Raw genomic sequence first — 19,316 nt, forward strand, 5'->3', positions numbered from 1 at the left:
AACAAAATCAATGTAAACAATCGAAATTTGCAAATGAAATCAACAAATCATAACAAAGAAAGGGAGAAAGGATTCCAAAAAACAACGTTCAAATGTCGTCAATGACATTTCAATTATTCATCAACCCTACCGAAAAGAACTTGAAATGAGACGTTTTGTTTAAAGTCACACTTTTTAAAATGGGAAATATTCGCATTCGCGATAAAGGATGCTCGCTGCCCTTGTTGTGCATCAGAACATTTTTAAACACTCTAAGGCGAAACCCGCTCATCGAAATCAAGCACTTCCAATGAATATAGAAATATGAAACATCTAACATTTATATAAAACAACAAATTATTAATGAGGACAAACAAAAATGTTAATTATAATTCAATCGATTATTTAGAATAAAGGGTTTGTATGTGAGCATTGCTTGGAATATCGTTCGTTGTAAGTTATTCAAAAATGTAACAACTAACATATCGTCCCTTAACTGCCAAAAAGATGTAAGATGTATCACTTCTTTGGCTGATACATTTAGTGGTAAAAATGTATGTATGCATTTAAATAAAGATAACGCCGTTTTTTGACACTTACATCTTTTTCGCTGTCACATGATGGAATGGTCCAGATCGTACCTTTTTTATTTAGCTGTCGTATAGACAATCTGCGATTAAAAGAGAAAAGAATGGACCCAAACTGTACTTAATTCCCGATATCAACGAAATTTGAAACTGAGTTGTTTTGACACCTCAAAACCCTTGCCCGATTTTGGCTAGATCGGAAAATTATAAGTTTTAGAAAGATGCGTTATAAGTAGCGCTTTCGGCCTGGTTTTTAATTGTTTTATTTTGCTAGAGGACAGAGTGGGTCTGCATTGTGAACCCAGGGACGGAGATCTGTTTTAGACTGCCTGACTATAATACGGTCCTGCTGGCGGAGATCCGGGCAATCACGGAATGCGTGAGCTGGTGTGGTGTTAATGCGAGGACGTCGATTATGAACATCTTTGCGGTCAGTAAACCGGCCACCAGGTGATGATAAGTCTTTGCAGCATTTCCTATGTAATTGCCCGGCTTTTGCGGCTATCAGTTACCGGCACTTAGGTGGGGACACAATACCAGACATGAACCAACTTAGAGACGTGGCATAGAAAAAAAAGGATTTTGTAAGCAGCACGGAATTCCTAACTTAGATTTGGTTCTTCGAGGTTACTTTTTTACTATTTAGAGCTCACAACAAGCCAACTTCTAGCTTTGGCGTATGTCAATAGTGGCGTGAGGCGGATTAATAGCCGCACCCACTTTTCAACCTAACCTAACTGTTTTAGTAGTACTTCAACGGGGAATTGGCGCGGGCTGAAGTGACCAAAACTGGGCACTCCCTTCGTCCCATAAACACCAAATCCGTAAACTTCTCCCAAAGTTGATTAATTTAAATTCTACATTTTCCAATCGTCGGTTTGGGTGAGGGTGGGGCGCCTCTCAGATAATTAGTCCTATTTTTAAATATCCGATTTATTATGATAACTTAGATATTTTTTGTAGTTATTGCTTAATTTGTTTGAGGCGAAAATTATGTAAATGCGCTTCGCTGTCACAGAATTTATTTACCAAAATTAAAATGACACTTACATTAAAATTGTTTTTGTTGTAAAATCATAACGGTTGGATTATCGACACAAAATTTTAACAACAGGTGGTAACAGTCGTAGATTATCGACTCCTTTTAAAAGCTGAAAACTCAAAATTTAGCACTTACATCTTTTTTGGCGGTTAGGGGACGACATTTTCTGTTTTACCTAGAATATCAAATTATACTTTTCTCATATCAAGAAGAGCTGCCTGACTTCACCTTTGCTTAAGCACAGCCAAATGCAATTTGTGCACGGACAGAGCTCAAAATTCTCACATAACACTGATCGCTTAACCTTCGCCTAACCAAAGAATTTTGTGTACGCCATTTACCAATATCCACTCAGGTGACCCATTCACTAAAACAAATGTTTTAAGGAAAAAAAATGTTTTACATTAAAGGAAAAATTAAAAATGCTTGTTCTTGAAAGGAAAGAGAGCTTTGACTTACAATCACGAATGATTAAAAACAAGTAAAATCGCGTTAAAGCTTACATACCCTCGACCATAGATCGCAAATGACTGGTTCTGCGAATGACTTTTTCCAATATATAGAAGCTATACCAAGATATCGTCAAAACAAAGCATCTCATACAAAATTTCAGGTGAAGCGGATAATAATTACGCCTTCAAGAAGTCAAGAGCCGAGATCAATTTATATGGCAGCTATATGAGGTTATGGACCAATCATAATTGGCACAGTTGTTAGAAGTCAAAACAAAAATGCTAAATTGTAGCCAAATCGGATAGTAATTGCGGACAATCTAGAGGCTCAAGAAATCAAGATCTGAGATCGGTTTATATGACAGCTATATTAAAATATGGACCGTTTACAATCCCAACAGAATAGGAATTATTTGTGCAAAATCGCATGTATATTGCAAATTTGGCCATATATTCCACAGAGGGACAGCGAGGATACTTCTCTGATATAGATGAGTGGTGTTCGCTTCAAATTTTGGCTCAAAGATAAGAGACATCCATCTTTTTTTCTTTTCTTTATTTATCATTTGCTACAACTGAGTTGAAACTCATCAATTATTATTATTTATATTCATAAAGAGCAATGCTTATGGTTTTGTTGAGTAAGTAATTCATTAATTACACTCTAAAGGATTTTGTTTCTAAGACTTATACGATCAAATCCATGGGACATGTTCTTCGAAGTCTCGTGCCGTTACTGCTAATGTGTTCGTTAGCAGGCTTAGCACAGCCCCAAAGTTTAATATCATATAGCCATTAGCTTATTTTTAATAGAGACATTAGATATTGCTGAGAAAATCCAGTTGAGTTGTTTGAGCATTAGTTTTATTTCTTGAACTTTTTTCTTTACATGCTCTTTCCATTTAATTTTTGTATCTAGAGGGATTTGGATACAATTGATGAACAAAGGTGATGGGTTTATGTTGTTTTTATTAGTGAAAATCATGTGAACAAGTTACGACTTTTAATAATGTTTTTTTCAATTTACTTGTGGTAATTCTTCAATTTTCCCACATGCTAATTTTGCAATATCGCATGCAAATGTGGCTGTAGTGTGTGTATAGGAGAAATAAGAGTGGACCAAAAACACTACCTTGCTATTGTAGGTTTAAGTGACGAGTATTCAGACTCAATTTTTTACTCCTAAATACTGATCTTGTAGATATGATTTCAACATTTCATATAATTCTATGGGCAGGTATTTGTGAAATATATATAGAGACAAGCATGCCATATTTTATTAAAAGCTTGTCCTATCCAAGAAAACTGCGAAGCAAACTTATTTTCGTTCGATAGCTTTGTCAGCAATATTACGAATCTATGTGCCTGTTGAATCGTAAAATGGTGCTCACGATATCCGAATTGATGTGAGAGCATAAAATGTCTTATTTTAGGCATTGTTTTAATTCTAGAAGCAAAAAGCTTTTTCAAAAATTTTTGATAAATTTGGAAGTAAAGAGATTGGTCAGTAAGTTTTTGGTTCGTTCGGTATTTTACCGGGTTTTCCAACGTAGATTATTTCCGCAACTTTCCATTGTAGAGGAACGTGTTTCAGCCTAAAACATGTACAACAATTTGCGCAGCGCTTTTTCTGGTGGTTTTTTGACTATTTTTCCGGTTAAGTCATAACCAGGAGATTTGTTGATTTATAAATCTGCATTTTTCAAACTCTTCAGTTCACTAAGTGTAACTTTTTTGATGGTATGCGAATCTATTCTGTGATCCACCTCAACCTTTTCCTTTTGATGTTTATCTTGGCGGTGGACTAAAAACATTTGCATAATAAGTTGCAAAGTGCTTTCCCTTTTCTCTATCAGTTCTGATCCAATTTCCATGTCCATTTTTCAATGGCGGTAGTTTTGGCTTTACTTGGTTTAAATGCTTAGTTGCTTTCTTAAGTGGAAGAAAGGTTGCTTAAATAATGTGCCATGTTATTGTTTTCTATATCTCGCATTTAAATTCTTAGTTTAGAAGTTAATTGGTTAAAACTCCTTCTATTTTCGGGAGTTCTGTTTTTCTGCCACCTTTCTCTGGGCTAACGCTTGGTTATTATTAAATCTCGGACTATTTTGTGGGTAATTCTTGTTGTTTAGGTTTACATTTACATTTTCTAGAGTGCTTTTCCAACACGACTGCTGTTTTGACTGATTTAATTCCACTAGTTCGTCATCTGGTTCATTCGTTGATTTTAATGAAAATTTAAGGGCAATTTTTTTTTATCAAGAAGATATCTGAACAGATTCCAATTTGTTTAATATGATGTCAATCTAGCTGGTTTTGTCTTCTTTAGAATATTGCCTCCTACGGTCATGATAAATGGGGAATGATCTGATGATAATTCCACATATTTTGCAATATTAACATGGGATTTCTGTATATTTTTAACAACGAAGAAATCGACATTAGGAATAAGTAGGTTGACTCATTCCCTGATAAGGCGTGCCATTTAAAGTTTTCTATGACCTAGTATAATTTATATCCCTTTGTGATAGTAAGTCGGGATCCCCATAGCTTATTTTTGGCAATGAAATTTCCTTCTTATATGAAATGAGCTCCTAAACTTTTTAGCATTTTAGAACATTCTATTTCCCTTATTGAATATCATAGTGGAAAGTATACTGCTGCTATTTTAAAGGCATTGTTGGCTTTCAAATAAACAGTTACTAAAGCGATTTGGAAAAATGAGGTCTCCAATTTTATATCTTCATGATGTTGTCGAGTTTCTTTTATTATCACAGATGCTCCTTCTCGAGCTCGTTGCGATGGATGGATAGAGTTATAGATGTTATTGCCTTTAATGTTAGCGAAAGAAGAGGAAGTGATGTGACTCTCCGAAATAACAAGAATATAATTTTTGTCAGTTTTTAAGAACATTTCAATTTCACGTATTTTATTAATTAGAGTTTAACAGTTCCATGTTGAAACACGAAGAAACGGCATAATTTTATACATATTATTGTCGAGCGCAAACAATGTGCCGCAGATATTAGTGAAACCAGTCAATCACTATGGAGGGAGGCTAAAACACTTTGAATTTTGTCTAAAACAACATAAACTTTTTTATGGGCGCTAAGCCCACCCCTCACTGTCTTCTAACGCTTTCCCATGACTGAGAACCTCCCAATCTCGCCAGAAATAGTAAGGAGATAACAATCGATGAGAATTTTGCTGATGTTCTCGCCAGGCTTTCTGCGCCAAAAGCGACCATACCAAAATCTTCGCTTCAATGCCCCCATCGCATGCTTCATTCCTTCCAAACTATCTAAAACCCCGTTTACACTGCTCATTTAATCCGAATTTAAGGCTCTCGTGAGCTGATTTCATAAAGAGAAAACAGATGATCTAGCCATTAAAACCGGATTTAAAGAGCAGTGTAAACGGGGTTTAAGTGCGACATTAAACCATGTGACTCCTACTTCGAGGAACACTCTAAGAATTAAACAATATTTAGCAGAATTAATATTTAAACCAATAGCGAAATTGCACAAAAAGATATGTATATGTATAATATGAAATAAAACTTCTTTAAATGCATTTATTTCATTTAAATCTAAAGGGGTCACCAGGTGGGTATTGGTAATCAACGTAGAAATCTTCAAATATATTAATTTTAAAAGCGAAAATATTTTTCGAATTTAATTTCAAAAATATATAAAAATTTGGTCAGTGAGTTCAAGCCGCATCGAAATCATGCTAAAATTGAGTAGCCTCATATTTTTAGTAGCCGACATATAGGGGTCTTCTGTTATAAAGATTAATATCAAGGCCTTGTCCAACCTTTGGATTCCCGCAAAACGGACAATTGCAAGGGTGATCTTAACAGGTATTGCATGCTCTTGGAGCCATTGTATAACAAGTGTTGTTGGCCACGGTGTTTTTTTTCGATCACTAAACACCAAACAGTACATATTACACTTCTGTACCGATACCGATATGGGTACCATTGATTGAGAAAGTTGGAAAAGAATCAGTCTGTAAGCGGAGATATGGTTAATGGTAACTTCGCACCTCACGTCAAGTATGGTTCATATCTAGATGGCGACCATACTTTCTCAGCTGTTTTATGATTTAAAGAGCAAGCAGACAAATAAGTCTTTTTTTGTGCGTTCATACGGAAATCACTTCGTAATAGATTTAGCGAACCAGAATAATGGTGTGTTCCGACACTGACCTTTACAATCGCAACAATTTCAATTGTTGCCTTATCTTATTAAAATGAATATGTTATCGATTTAGGGTTGGAAAGAACGAAAAGGCGTGAGAAAAGAAGTGTTGTGGAAGTCATTTTAAAACTTGGTGTAGTACATTGCAGATCTGACGCAGACAATCGAGGTTCTGAAAGTAAGTATCAGTTTCCTTCTTTAATGGAACAGGATTCAATTAAAGGCATTCGCAAATGACTTTTAATGGAGTGGGAGTAAGAAGGAATAACTTCAACTTCTAAAGAACCCTTTCAATGATTGTGCAATAATGCAATGCGTCAACAGTAAATAATTTACTGATAGAAATTTTAGAAAAGTTGATTGTTAAGATGCCTTCATTGCACGGGTAAAAAGGTGCGGCTAATATACCTTAGAGAGATGGTCTTACCAAAAACACTCACATACAAACATTAGAATGAAACATTGAACTTAAGCACAAACTTAACAATTAACTGATAAAACATCTCCAATTTATAACACATCTTTAGAATAGGTACGCTATTTACAGTAGCATCTGAGAGCCATATATACACTATGTATGTAGTTCATAACGATCGCTAATTTGGCGATTTCTTTTGCTGTTGTGATGTTTTTGTGTCGATTTTTTTTTTGATGAGTGTTTTATTGGCCATTTACAAGTATGAATTGCTATGTTGACTTGGGTAAGATTTATTAGTAAACAGATTAGAGAGAAGTTTAAGTTTGCAGTTATAGGAAACTTGATCTCAACTCGATCGCACAACAAACAACAAAGCAAGAAAATAACTGAGAATAGCACAATTGACGGCAATAATTGGAAAAGGAAAGAAAAAAGACAATCCGCCTCGGATTCGTTATTATTGTATAGAGCGTGGCCACTGGTGAAGTAAGGCATTTTTACAGCTGTTTCTCGAAGAAGAAAAGGACCAGGAAGGGAAAGGAATAGAAATTGGGGAACCATTACAATAAATTAAGAAAAACCAACATAAAAGGTGATGGCTAATGAGAGAAGTTAGCGGAAATTCTTACACTATGCCAGTGGGCAAATAACATTTTCTTCAGTGCTTTAAAAACTAAAGAAAATCAAATGAAATTTTCCATTGGAGCAGAGAGCTTAGGTGCTCGATGGACTTGCCCATCACATTTAATGCGATGGGCGGCATCGAATAGTTAGATAGTGTAAAAACTTTTTCAATGAAAGGAACAAAAACAAATAATGATACAATAACTTGAAGGTAGGCACATAGGGAAAAGGACTTAACTTAAAACGAAAAAGTGAACTTAAGGTCAAAACTAAATCAAATATTCGTAAAAATACTTAAAAGGTGAGAGGAAATTCAAAGGTTAAAATTTGCATTGGTAGTTGCATTGAAAACCAATCGAACTTACCCTCGCTGCAAAACTTGTGTTCGGTTTCTCGAGCAACTCCCACAAGTACTTTTGATACTCAGCGCACTTCCCCTCACCGAATTCTTCTTCGTCCCGCTGCCGCAGTGATTCGGCTTCCTTGCGCATTTCCTCGTGCACATTTTCCTTGCGCTGGTGGTACTTGTGTTGACAGCAGGATTCCAGATAGAGCTCATCGACGCCCCAGTACTCGAGATCATCGCTAAAAGCGAGCACACACATCTCATCTACGATGTGCAGTTTGCCAGTGCGATAAAAATTGAGGATAGAACTGAAGCTTTTGGGATGCCGGTCGAAAAAGTACTCGTTGTCTACGAGCGAATAGTCATCGCAGAGTTCAATGATGGCCTCGTGGGTTGTGCATTCGCGCAGTCGTCCCAGGCGGGTGTGGGGAAGGCGTTCTAGTGTGCGCCAGAGGACTTCGTGTTTGACGCCGCCGACGTTGATAGACACGCGATTGTTCATTTGCTTCGACTGTGCTATCATAAAAGGCTCAGGAGGCGGGATGGAGGACATGGATCTGGAATGTGTCCGTTGGAGAGCGCCCGCATTGATTTGGCTCTGATGCAACTGGGAAGTTGTGGGATTCGAATGTGTGGGCGAGGTGATTGGGAATGGAGCGTAGCGAACTTCTTTGCCAGTGCCTCCACCAGAGGCAGATGTGGCGGTCGTGATGGCGGTGGTGGTAGGTGCATTTGTAGCATCTGGCGCCCATCCAACGGAAGCGACCGATGTGCCGCCCTGCATACCGCCAGCAGTGTGCGTAGTTGCGGCGGATGCGCCAGCAATGCTGCTACCATCAATATAATCCATGTTATTAGTAAGAGGGGCGCCGGGATTGTGGAGGGGCCCTCGGCCGTTTGCAGGACTTTGGCCAACGTTATAAACAACACTGCCAGCTGTTGGGAGAGATCCATCGCTGCTAATGTATGTACCAGTTCCACCGGTTCCCATTGCCCGGCTCCAATCGACATTACCGCTGGTGTCGTAGTAGGGCTGATTATCACAGCCGTCCCCGATATTGGCCGTTGTTGTGGTCGATGTTGCACTGTGACGTCCAAGTGTTTCGTTCTCGATCCAATTGTTGCCCTGTTGCTGTTGCTGGACGTTGAAATCCTGCTGCAGCTGTTGCAATTGTTTGTGCTTCTGCAAAACTTGCTGTGGCAGCTGTTGCTGATCGCGTTGTATTGACAATTGCTGTTGTTGCTGCTGTTGTTGTTGGCTTGTAGCCTGTCCACCATGCAATTGTCCCACCATTTGTAATACTCCATTATTGTATTGGGTCGGTGGTGTTGATGCACCCGTTTCCCAGCGTACCGTTTCACGGTCTCTATCACGTTCGCCGACCATAGATCCGCTAAATAAAAGAATAAAAATAGGATATTCTATTTAAAAACACTTCGAGTATTAAGTGAAATAATTTTCGGTGAACAGAAAACGATCGGTTGGGCCGAATCTTGAAATACCACGACCATGGTTTCTATTAAAAATTTTCAAAAATAAACAAATTTTTTGTTCAATTAGTCAAAAATGTATCCTGCGCTACGGGCTTCCATGGGCAGAAGAGGTCGGGAGTCATGAAAAACTTCTACGTTATATGTAAAATGTCAGCCAAAGCAATTGCGGCTTCTAGGGCGCCACGAAGTCAAATCGAAGGACCATTTTATACGGGATCTATATCCGAATCTGAACCGATATGGCCCATTGGCAACCCAACGACCTACGTTAATAAGAGGTGCAAAATTTCTAGTGAATATCATTATTCGTTTGACTGCTATCGAGATTTTAGCAGGCGGACTTGGTTCGATCGACTTAATATGTCGAGACGATCAAGAATATACAGTGGCTCAAAAAAGTTTTCGCAGTTGTTTAGCCCCGTAGCTCAGAGGTTAGCATGTCCGCCTATAACGCTGAACCCCTGGGTTCGAATCATGGCGAGAACATCAGAAAGCATTGCTCAGCGGTGGTTATCCCCACGTAATGCTGGCAACATTTGTGGCGTACTAAGCCATGTAAAAACTTCTCCCCCAAGAGGTGTCGCATTGCGGCACGCCGTTCGTACGCGGCTATCAAAATGAGGCCCTTATCATTGAGCTAACGACTTGAATCAGACAGCACTCATTGATATGTGAGAAATTTGCCCCTGTTTGTAAATGGAATGTTCATGGGCAAATTTCCAATTTTGTTTTACACTGAATATCAATAGAATGCACCATCGCTAACGTAAACGGTCTCCGCGACGTTAAATTCATAAAAATCTACAAATATAGCGAAAACCCTAAAATATATTTGAAGCCGATAAACATGGCCGCTAGTGCATTTGTCTTACAAATTTATTCTAATTTGTAATTATAATAAAGATTTTTAATAAATGAATAATTAATATGTGTGAAAATTAATATTAAAAGACACAATTATTTTTTGAAAAAGAAAAAAGTTTTACACGACTTTTGTATTTTGTTGATATTCCATTTCTCGTAATGTATGAATTTGTCTATTGGATTGGTGTCAGACGTTTTCACGGGTGTAAAAAGCACTCTACAATCATTTTTTAATAACTCTCGAACTCTGCAAGCCGTGTGTTTTGGGTCAACATTTTGTTGAAAATAAATTTTGCGTCAATTATGCCACGTTTTGAAAAATAAGTTGTGTACGTAAATTTTTTGACAGACTGTATGGAATTACAAACGGAATGACTAGACACCATGGATCGCATTCGTCGAGTTCTTTGCCCGTTATTTCTTTTAAGGCAAACAAAGGATAATGGATAAGAATTGCTGAATTGGTATTAGAGCTGTATCAAGTTATAATCCGATTCGGATCATAAATGAATTGAATGTTGAAGATCATAGCAGAAGTCATTGTGTAAAATTTCAGCAAATTCGGATGAGAATTGCGCCCTTTAGGGGCTCAAGAATAAGATCGGTTTATATGAAAGCTGTATTAAGCTAAAGACCGATTCAGACTATATTTGACACATATGTTGATCGTTATCGGAGAAGCCGTTGTGCAACTAAATCGGGTAGGCATTGCGCCCTCTGGAGGCTTAAGAAATATACTCGGGAGATCGGTTTATGTGAGAGCTACATCAGGCTATGAAGCGATTTCGACCGTTCTTGGAAGAGTTTTTGCGAGACAAAACAAAACACTTTATTCAAATCGGATAATAATTGCCCCTTCTAGAGGCTCAAGAAGTCAAGATCCCAGATCGGTTTATATGGCAGCTATATCAGGTTGTGGACCGTTATAAAGCATATTTGGCACAGTTGTTGAAAGCCATAATAAAACACCTCATGCAAAATTCATGCAAAAAAAAAATTGGATAAGAACTGCGCTCTCTAGTGGCTCAAGAAGTCAAAATTGGTTTATATGGCAGCTATATCAAAACATGGATTGATATAGCCCATTTACAATCCCAACCGACCTACACTTTGACGAATATTTCAAGGGGTAACAAACAGAATGACAAAATAAGTATACCTGCATTCTATGGTGGAGGTCATACAAATATTGGTCTTTCTGTAAGTTCAAAAATGATATAGTTTTTTCTTATTTTCGCGTCTTGGAGGAGAGCTTAATGATCAAGCGAACGTAACACACAAAGAAAAGGTTGCTTTTAACGTGTTTTTAAGAAAATAAATTGCCGGTTGTGTGGTAATGTTGTGGTAGGCACGCAGAGCTTGCCACAGTGACTGAAAGTGTTTGGGATTCACAAGACTAATTTGATCTTGAGATTTCTATCGTATCCAGGCGCCGTTGATAAAGCCATGGTAATACTCTTCCTCCGGGATAGTTCTAGTGTGGATGAACGTAACAACTTTGTTGAGCAGCTTCATCTACGGTGAAAGGACCTTCCTTTTGTTGTAAAACCAGAAACTCTTTAATTGCAAAAGTCATTCGATTGCCGCAAACGATTATACATGTAGCGGACGAATAATTATTCTCTTGTGTATCTTCTACTAGAGAGAATAATTATTCCTTCGGTTGGCAAAAATACCCACACTATTACACATTACTTTGTACGAACACAAGAAAATAATTTCAAGCAGGCTTGCAAGTAATTGCGATTGTGTGCTCGTCACTGGTATAGACATATTCTTACACACAACATTTTTATACCCTCCACAGTAGGATAGAGGTATACTAATTTCGTCATATATTCTATATTCTTGATCGTCGTGACATTTTATGTCGATCTAGCCATGTTCGTCCGTCTGTCTGTCGAAAGCACGCTAACTTTCGAAGGAGTAAAGCTAGCCGCTTGAAATTTTGCACGAATACTTCTTATTAGTGTGGGTCGGATGGGATTGTAAATGAGCCATATCGGTCCATGTTTTGATATAGCTGCCATATAAACCGATTTTGGGTCCTAACATCATGAGCCTCTAGAGGCCGCAATTCTTATCCGATTGGAATGAAATTTTGCATGACGTGTTTTGTTATGATATCCAACATTCGTGCCAAATACGGTTCAAATCGGTCCATAACCTGATATAGCTGCCATATAAACCGATCTTGGTCTTGACTTCCTGATCTTGTTCAGCATTCATTTATGGTCCGAATCGGACTATAACTTGATATAGGTCCAATAGCATAACTGTTCTTAATATACCCTGCACCATAGGATGGGGGTATAATAATTTCGTCATTTTGTTTGTAACACCTCGAAATATGCGTCTAAGACCCCATAAAGTATATATATTCTTGATCGTCATGTCATTTTAAGTCGATCTAGCCATGTCCGTCCGTCTGTCTACCGAAAGAACGCTACCTTTCGAAGGAGTAAAGTTAGACGCTTGAAATTTTACACAAATACTTTTTATTAGTGTAGGTCGGTTGGTCCATATAAGCCGATCTTGGGCCTTGACTTCTTGAACCTCTAGAAGGCGCAGTTCTGATACGATTTTATTGAAATTATGCACGTAGTGTTTTGGTATCACTTCCAATAACTACGCTAAGTATGGTTTACATTGGTCCACGTTTTGATATAGCTGCCATATAAACCGATCCTGGGCGCTTGACTTCTTGAGCCTCTAGAGGGCGCAATTCTTGTCCTATTTAACTGAAATTTTGCAAGTAATGTTTTGGTAGCACTTCCAATAACTACGCTAAGTTTGGTCTTAATCAGTCCATATTTTGATATAGCTGCCATATAAACCGATCTTGGGTCTGGACTTCTTGAGCCTCTAGAGGACGCATTTCTCGTCCGATTCAACTGAAATTTTGCACGTAGTGTTTTGGTATCACTTTCAAGAACTGTGCTAAGTACGATTCAAATCGGTACATAACCTGAAAAAACTGCCATATAAACCGATCTGGGATCTTGACTTCTTGAACCTCTAGAGGGCGCAATTCTCATCTTATTTGGCTGAAATGGCTGAACAATGGCTTCTCTGATGACCTTCAACATACGTGTATAATAGAGTCAGAATCAATCAATAGCTTGATACAGCTCACATATAAACCTATATCCCGATTTTGCTTCTTGAGCCCCTACAAGACGCAATTCTTATCCGAATGAACTGAAATATTACACAATGACTTATACAATGTTCAGCATTCATTTATGGTTCGAATCGGACTATAACTTGATATAGCTCCTATAGCATAACAGTTCTTATTGAATATTCTATGTTTGTCTAAAAAGAGATACCGCGCATAAAACTCGACAAATGCGATCAAGGGTGGAGGTCGAACTTAGCACGCTTTTACTTGTTCTTTTTTATTTTGACTGAGCAAAGAGCAGTATAATGAGCAGCTCGGACGTATGCGGATGGTAAACACGGAAACATCATTGTGGGAAAATGGAAGGTTTTAATAAAATTGAATATCATAACATCGAAATAAATCCAAACACACTCTTAAAGAGTTTGAATAACCAACTGAGATCTGATTGTAATTCGTAAAATTTGAGTTATATTATGTTACAGCATGAAATTGAGCTTGGTATCATTTTCAATATGCACAATCCATTTTAAACGTATGACGTTCAATTAATCTTATATAAAAATCAATTTGTGTTTGTTTGTAGATTTGTTTGTTTGTTTGTGTGTTCCTTATAGATTCAGAAACGGCCGATTTTCTCGAAATTTTCACAGATAGTGCACAATGACCCCGTGGTGAAAATAGGGTACTACATTTTTTGATATCTGATATATATGTTTGGTAAAGCCTACCAAATATATATATAGACCAATCACGACAATATGGGACTCAAATGAAAGGTATTTAGGATGAGAAAACGTATCTGATATCCAATTGTCGGATCAAATGCTAGGGGAACCACCCCAACTCCCAAAACACCCCTAAATGGGACATATTTATCGACCATAGCAATGGGGGACCCTCTCCCTTACCCTAATTATCAGAAACGCCAGATTTCGGATATGGGTGGTGCGATTAAACCGAAATTTTATGTGCTCTCAAATAGTACCCTAAAAATAAAAATTTGGTATCCAAATTTCGGATGGGGTACCTAGGGGGGCCGCCCCACCCAAAAAGCTACCAAATATATATAAATAGACCAATCACGACAATATGGGACTCAAATGAAAGTTATTTAGGATAAGAAAATGTATCTGATATCCAATTGTCGGACCAAATGCTAGGGGAACCACCCCAACCCCCAAAACACCCCTAAATCGGACATAAACAAACATGGGAAACTTTTCGCACAGCTTTTCAACTGACAAAATTTACTGCAAAACTACAGTCAATGAAAATTGTTATTCAATATAGCAAAAGTGTTTGCTAAAACAATAGTCTTTGTCAGCTGAAAATGGGGAAGCAGACCTGACTGCTGTTTCAGAAAACAAAGGCCTGCTGTTCAAGCAAACATTTTCGTCCGCTATTTCAACTTATAAAACCGTTTTTTTTAAATAAAAGAAAAAAGGATGGCTAAAGTCAGGCCAAACCGACCTTTTGGTACCCTACACCAAATGTAGGTACACAGGCTAAACGGACGAAATTAAAATTTGCTTTATATTCTAATGCCGAATTTGGACCAAAATCCGGTTGATAAATGCATTTCGATTAAGAAATGCGCTTCCAAAAGGCCCTAAAAGGCACTAGGAAAAGCGTACCAAGCTCGGCCGGACCGAATCTTGGAAATCGTCCATGGATTCTGCTAAAAATGTATACAAAATAAATTTGGTTCAAGGGAATAATTTTATTCTACGTACCAAACTTCTGTCAAACCAGCAAAAATTTAAGCTTCTAGAAACGGAACAAGGATGATTGAGAAACCCGTTTATATGCGAGCAATATCAGGTTAAAGACTAATTTGGACCATACTTGGCAGTTATTGGAATTCGTAACAGAACACCGCACGCAAATTCGACCAAATCGGAAAAAATTGCGGCTTGTAAGGAAGGACTCAAAAAGTCAAATCGGGAGATCGGTTTATATGGGAGCTATATCAGGTTATAAACCGATTTAGACCGTATTTGGCAGAGTTGTTCGAAGTCATAACAGAACACCATATGCAAAATCGGGAGATCGGTTTAAATGGGATTTAAATCGTACTTGACACAGTCGTTTAAAGTCATAACAAAACACTATGCGCAAAACTATAGCTAAATCGGACAAAAATTGCGTCTTTCAGGGTCTCAAGAAGTCAAATTGACCGACAGATCGGTTTGAATGGCAGCTATATTAGGTTATAGACCGATTCAGACCGTACTTGGAACAGTTGTAAGAAGTCTTAACAGACCACTGCAAATCGGACAAAAATTGAGGCTTCCAGGGGCTCAAGAAGTCAAATCGGGAGAGCTATATGGGAGCTTTATATAAATCTGAACCAATGTACCCCATTTGCAATTCCCAATGACCTACATCAACATTAAGTATCTGTGCAAAATTTCAAGCAGTTAGCTTTACGCATTCGACCGTAATCGTGATATCGACAGACGGACATGGCTTGATCGGCTCAGAACGTCGAGACGATCAAGAATATATATACTTTATGGGGTCTTAGATGAATATGTCGAGGTGTTACAAGCGGAATTGGATTAGTATACCACCGAGTCTACACACTGCTTTTAATACATAAAACCTATGTGAAATCTATTGGATTTACTTTAACAATAACACTTTGTTACTTTCATTTATTACTTTTTATGTTTTACCAAGATAGTCTTTGAAGTAATCTCTCACATAGCATACATATTTTTCATTTGAAAATATCTTCTTGTTACTTCTAATAAAACCTTTGAATTGAAAACAATTCGAAACATTCTTCGTCTTCTTGCATTAGCTGACCTCTTAATAGGTTATGGGCCTACGCTAAAATCTTTCGGGAACAGAACAATAATCCTTTGATGATTATTGATTATTATTGATATGATTATATAAAAGGAAGCTGAAAATGGATTTAAAGCTAACATTTCCCAAGTTAAGTACCAACAAGTAAGAAGGCGTTAAGTTCGGCCGGGCCGAACTTTGGATACCCACCACCTCGGGTATATATGTGAACCACATTTCGTCAAAATCCAATGAAAAATGCGTACCTTATGCCCCATAGCAGCTCTATAGATATCATCCGATTTAGACCAAATGCTTATAAGTACAAGTCATTGTTCAACCGAGAGATCGGTCTATATGGCAGCTATATCCAAATCTGGACCGATCTGAGCCAAATTGAAGACAAATATCGAAGAGCCCAACACAAGTCATTGTCCCAAATTTCGGCGACATCGGACAATAAATGCGCTTTTTATGGGCCCAAAACTTTAAATCGAGAGATCGGTCTATATGGCAGCTATATCCAAATCTGAACCGATCAGGGCCAAATAGAAGAAAGATATCGAAGGGCCTAAGGCAAATCACAGTCCCAAATTTCAGCAAAATCGGATAATAAATGTGGCTTTTATGGGCCTAAGACCATAAATAGGAGGATCGCTCTATATGGCAGCTATATCCAAATTTGGACCGATCTGGGCCAAATTGACGAAGGATGTCGAAGGGCTCAACGCAACTCACTGTCCCAAATTTCAGCAAAATCGGATAATAAATGTGGCTTTTATGGGCGTAAGACCATAAATCGGAGGATCGGCCTATATGGCAGCTATATCCAAATCTGGACCGATCTGGGCCAAATTGAAGAAGAATGTTGAAGGGCCTAACACAACTCACTGTCCCAAATTTCAGCAAAATCGGATAATAAATGTGGTTTTTATGGGCCTAAGACCATAAATCGGAGGATCGGTCTATATGGCAGCTATATCCAAATCTGGACCGATCTGGGCCAAATTGAAGAAGAATGTTGAAGGACCTAACACAACTCACTGTGCCAAATTTCATCCAAATCGGATATAAAATGTGGCTTTTATGGGCCTAAGACCATAAATCTGAGGATCGGTCTATATGGCAGCTATATCCAAATTTGGACCGATCTGAACCAAATTGACGAAGGATATTGAAGGGCCCAACGCAACTCACTGTCCCAAATTTCAGCAAAATCGGATAATAAATGTGGCTTTTATGGGCCTAAGACCCTAAATCGGCGGATCCGTCTATATGGGGGCTATATCAAGATATAGTCCGATATAGCCCATCTTCGAACTTAACCTGCTTATGGACAAAAAAAGAATCTGTGCAAAATTTCAGCTCAATATCTCAATTTTTAAAGACTGTAGCGTGATTTCAACAGACAGACGGACAGACGGACGGACATGTCTAGATCGTCTTAGATTTTTACGCTGATCAAGAATTTATATACTTTATAGGGTCGGAAATGAATATTTCGATGTGTTGCAAACGGAATGACAAAATGAATATACCCCCATCCTTCGGTGGTGGGTATAATAATTACCATTCCTGGAAATTTAATGTGGAAATGGTTCTCTTGGAAAGGGAATTGTGGAATCATGTTACGGACGCCATACCTGAATCCCCGAATGCAGCATGGACTCTAAAAGATGGTAAAGCTCGTGCTGTGTTTGGTTTGTCCATAGAAGATTCACAAAAAATTCATATAAGAAAGCTAACAACGGCAAAAGCATATTGGGATGCCCTCAAGACACAACATGAAAAGAAAAATTTAAGCAATCGTGTCAGTCTCCTCCGACAGCTATCATTGGAGCGTATGAACGAAAGCCAGTCAATGGAGAGTCACATCTCAGAATAATTGGAAATTGTGGGTAAATTGGAGGATCTCGGAGAAGAATTTCCCGAGCATAAGGTCGTGTCTTTCCTTCTTGGAAGCTTGCCGGAAGATTATAATATCTTGGTGTCAGCCTTGGAAGTTCGCCCGGAAAAGGATTTAACATTGGAGGTGGTAAAAAAAACTAGCGCAAGAGGCAAAACGGAGAAATGGTGCATTTGTCGGACAAGAAGCTGTGTTAAAAACCAGGAGCAAGAAACCAGGTTATAAACCGAAATGCTATCAGTGTGGTAAGAACGGACACATTAAAAGAAATTGCAACCAACGTCAAAATAAGCAGAGAGCAAATGCTAAATATACCTCAAAAGCGGTCTCAAATGCGTGTTTTGTTGCCGCTTCATCTCAAAATGAAAACATGTGGTTCATAGATTCCGCTGCAACTTGCCATATGACGTGTAACGGGAGTTTTTTCACGGAGCTTGATAAAAATTGTGCCAATGATGTGTATCTAGCTGATGGTACAATAAGCTCGCCAATGGTGTTGGCGAATGAATATTTTATGGTTTACATAAGGAAATTATGCCGAAATTGGAAAGAAGCTTTTTATTGTTGAAGAAAGAGAATGAACAACCTAATATACTACTTTGTATTGAATAATTAAAACAGAACATAGTTTGTTTGCTTTTGTAAATTTGTCATATTTTATAAATAGAAAAAATAAATTTTTTATTCGTTGTAAAACTCTTAACATAATAACAGGTTATGGGCCCTTCCGCGTTTTAAGATCGAAAATAAGGGTAATTCTGTGATTTATAACGAGGTCTTGAGCACAAGATGGCAACGAATATGCAATTGGAAAAACTTCGTGGAAGTGAAAACTTTGAAGACTGGAAGTTTGCAGTTGAGGCATATTTCCAAATGAAAGGTCTGTGGAAATCCCTTCAAGACACAGAAGAAAAAGAGGATAAGAATATTCAAGCAAAGGCGGAATTAATATTATTGGTTGACAAATCTGTTTATCCCCATATCCGAGAATGTGGTAGTGCGAAGGAAATTTGGACTGCATTAGCCACAGTTTATGAAGACAATGGTTTGGTAAGGAGAGTTGGATTAATTCAAAAATTCTGCTCAACAAAATTGAAAGATTGCACAAACGTTGAAGAATATGTGAATGAAATAATCAACTCCGCCCATAAATTGCGAGCTGTTGGACTTCATATGGACGAAGAATGGATTGGATCAATGCTTCTGGCTGGATTGCCCGACGAGTATAAGCCAATGATTATGGGAATCCAAAGTTCAGGTATTAAGATTACAGGAGATGCCATAAAACTAAAGATATTGCAGAATGTTAAGATTGAAGGAACCGAAATGGCGCTTGCAGGTAACAAAAAGAGAGTTGGAAAAAATAACAAAGGACCAAAATGTTACAATTGCAATCAATATGGTCATATTGCTGCCAAATGTCCTAGCAAGTCAATCAAGAAAACATTTAAAAAATACGAGAGCGGAAATTCTGGGATGGGA

General features: G+C 38.0%; 1 protein-coding gene across 11 annotated transcripts in view; it reads right to left on the reverse strand.

Annotated features, from left to right (window-relative positions):
• LOC106089736 (potassium voltage-gated channel protein Shab) overlaps positions 1-19,316 on the reverse strand; it is a 666,380-nt gene that overhangs the window by 246,731 nt on the left and 400,333 nt on the right. For all 11 annotated transcript variants that reach the window (XR_009396471.1, XM_059360498.1, XM_059360497.1 and 8 more), the window contains exon 5: positions 7,670-9,044. Coding sequence is in view for 10 of the 11 variants with exons in the window: in XM_059360498.1 (XP_059216481.1) it covers positions 7,670-9,037 (1,368 nt within the window). In the remaining variant the exon portion in view is untranslated. The remainder of the gene's footprint in view (positions 1-7,669; positions 9,045-19,316) is intronic.

This window comes from Stomoxys calcitrans, chromosome 1, assembly GCF_963082655.1.
Source record: "Stomoxys calcitrans chromosome 1, idStoCalc2.1, whole genome shotgun sequence".
In the NCBI taxonomy this organism is placed as follows: domain Eukaryota; kingdom Metazoa; phylum Arthropoda; class Insecta; order Diptera; family Muscidae; genus Stomoxys; species Stomoxys calcitrans.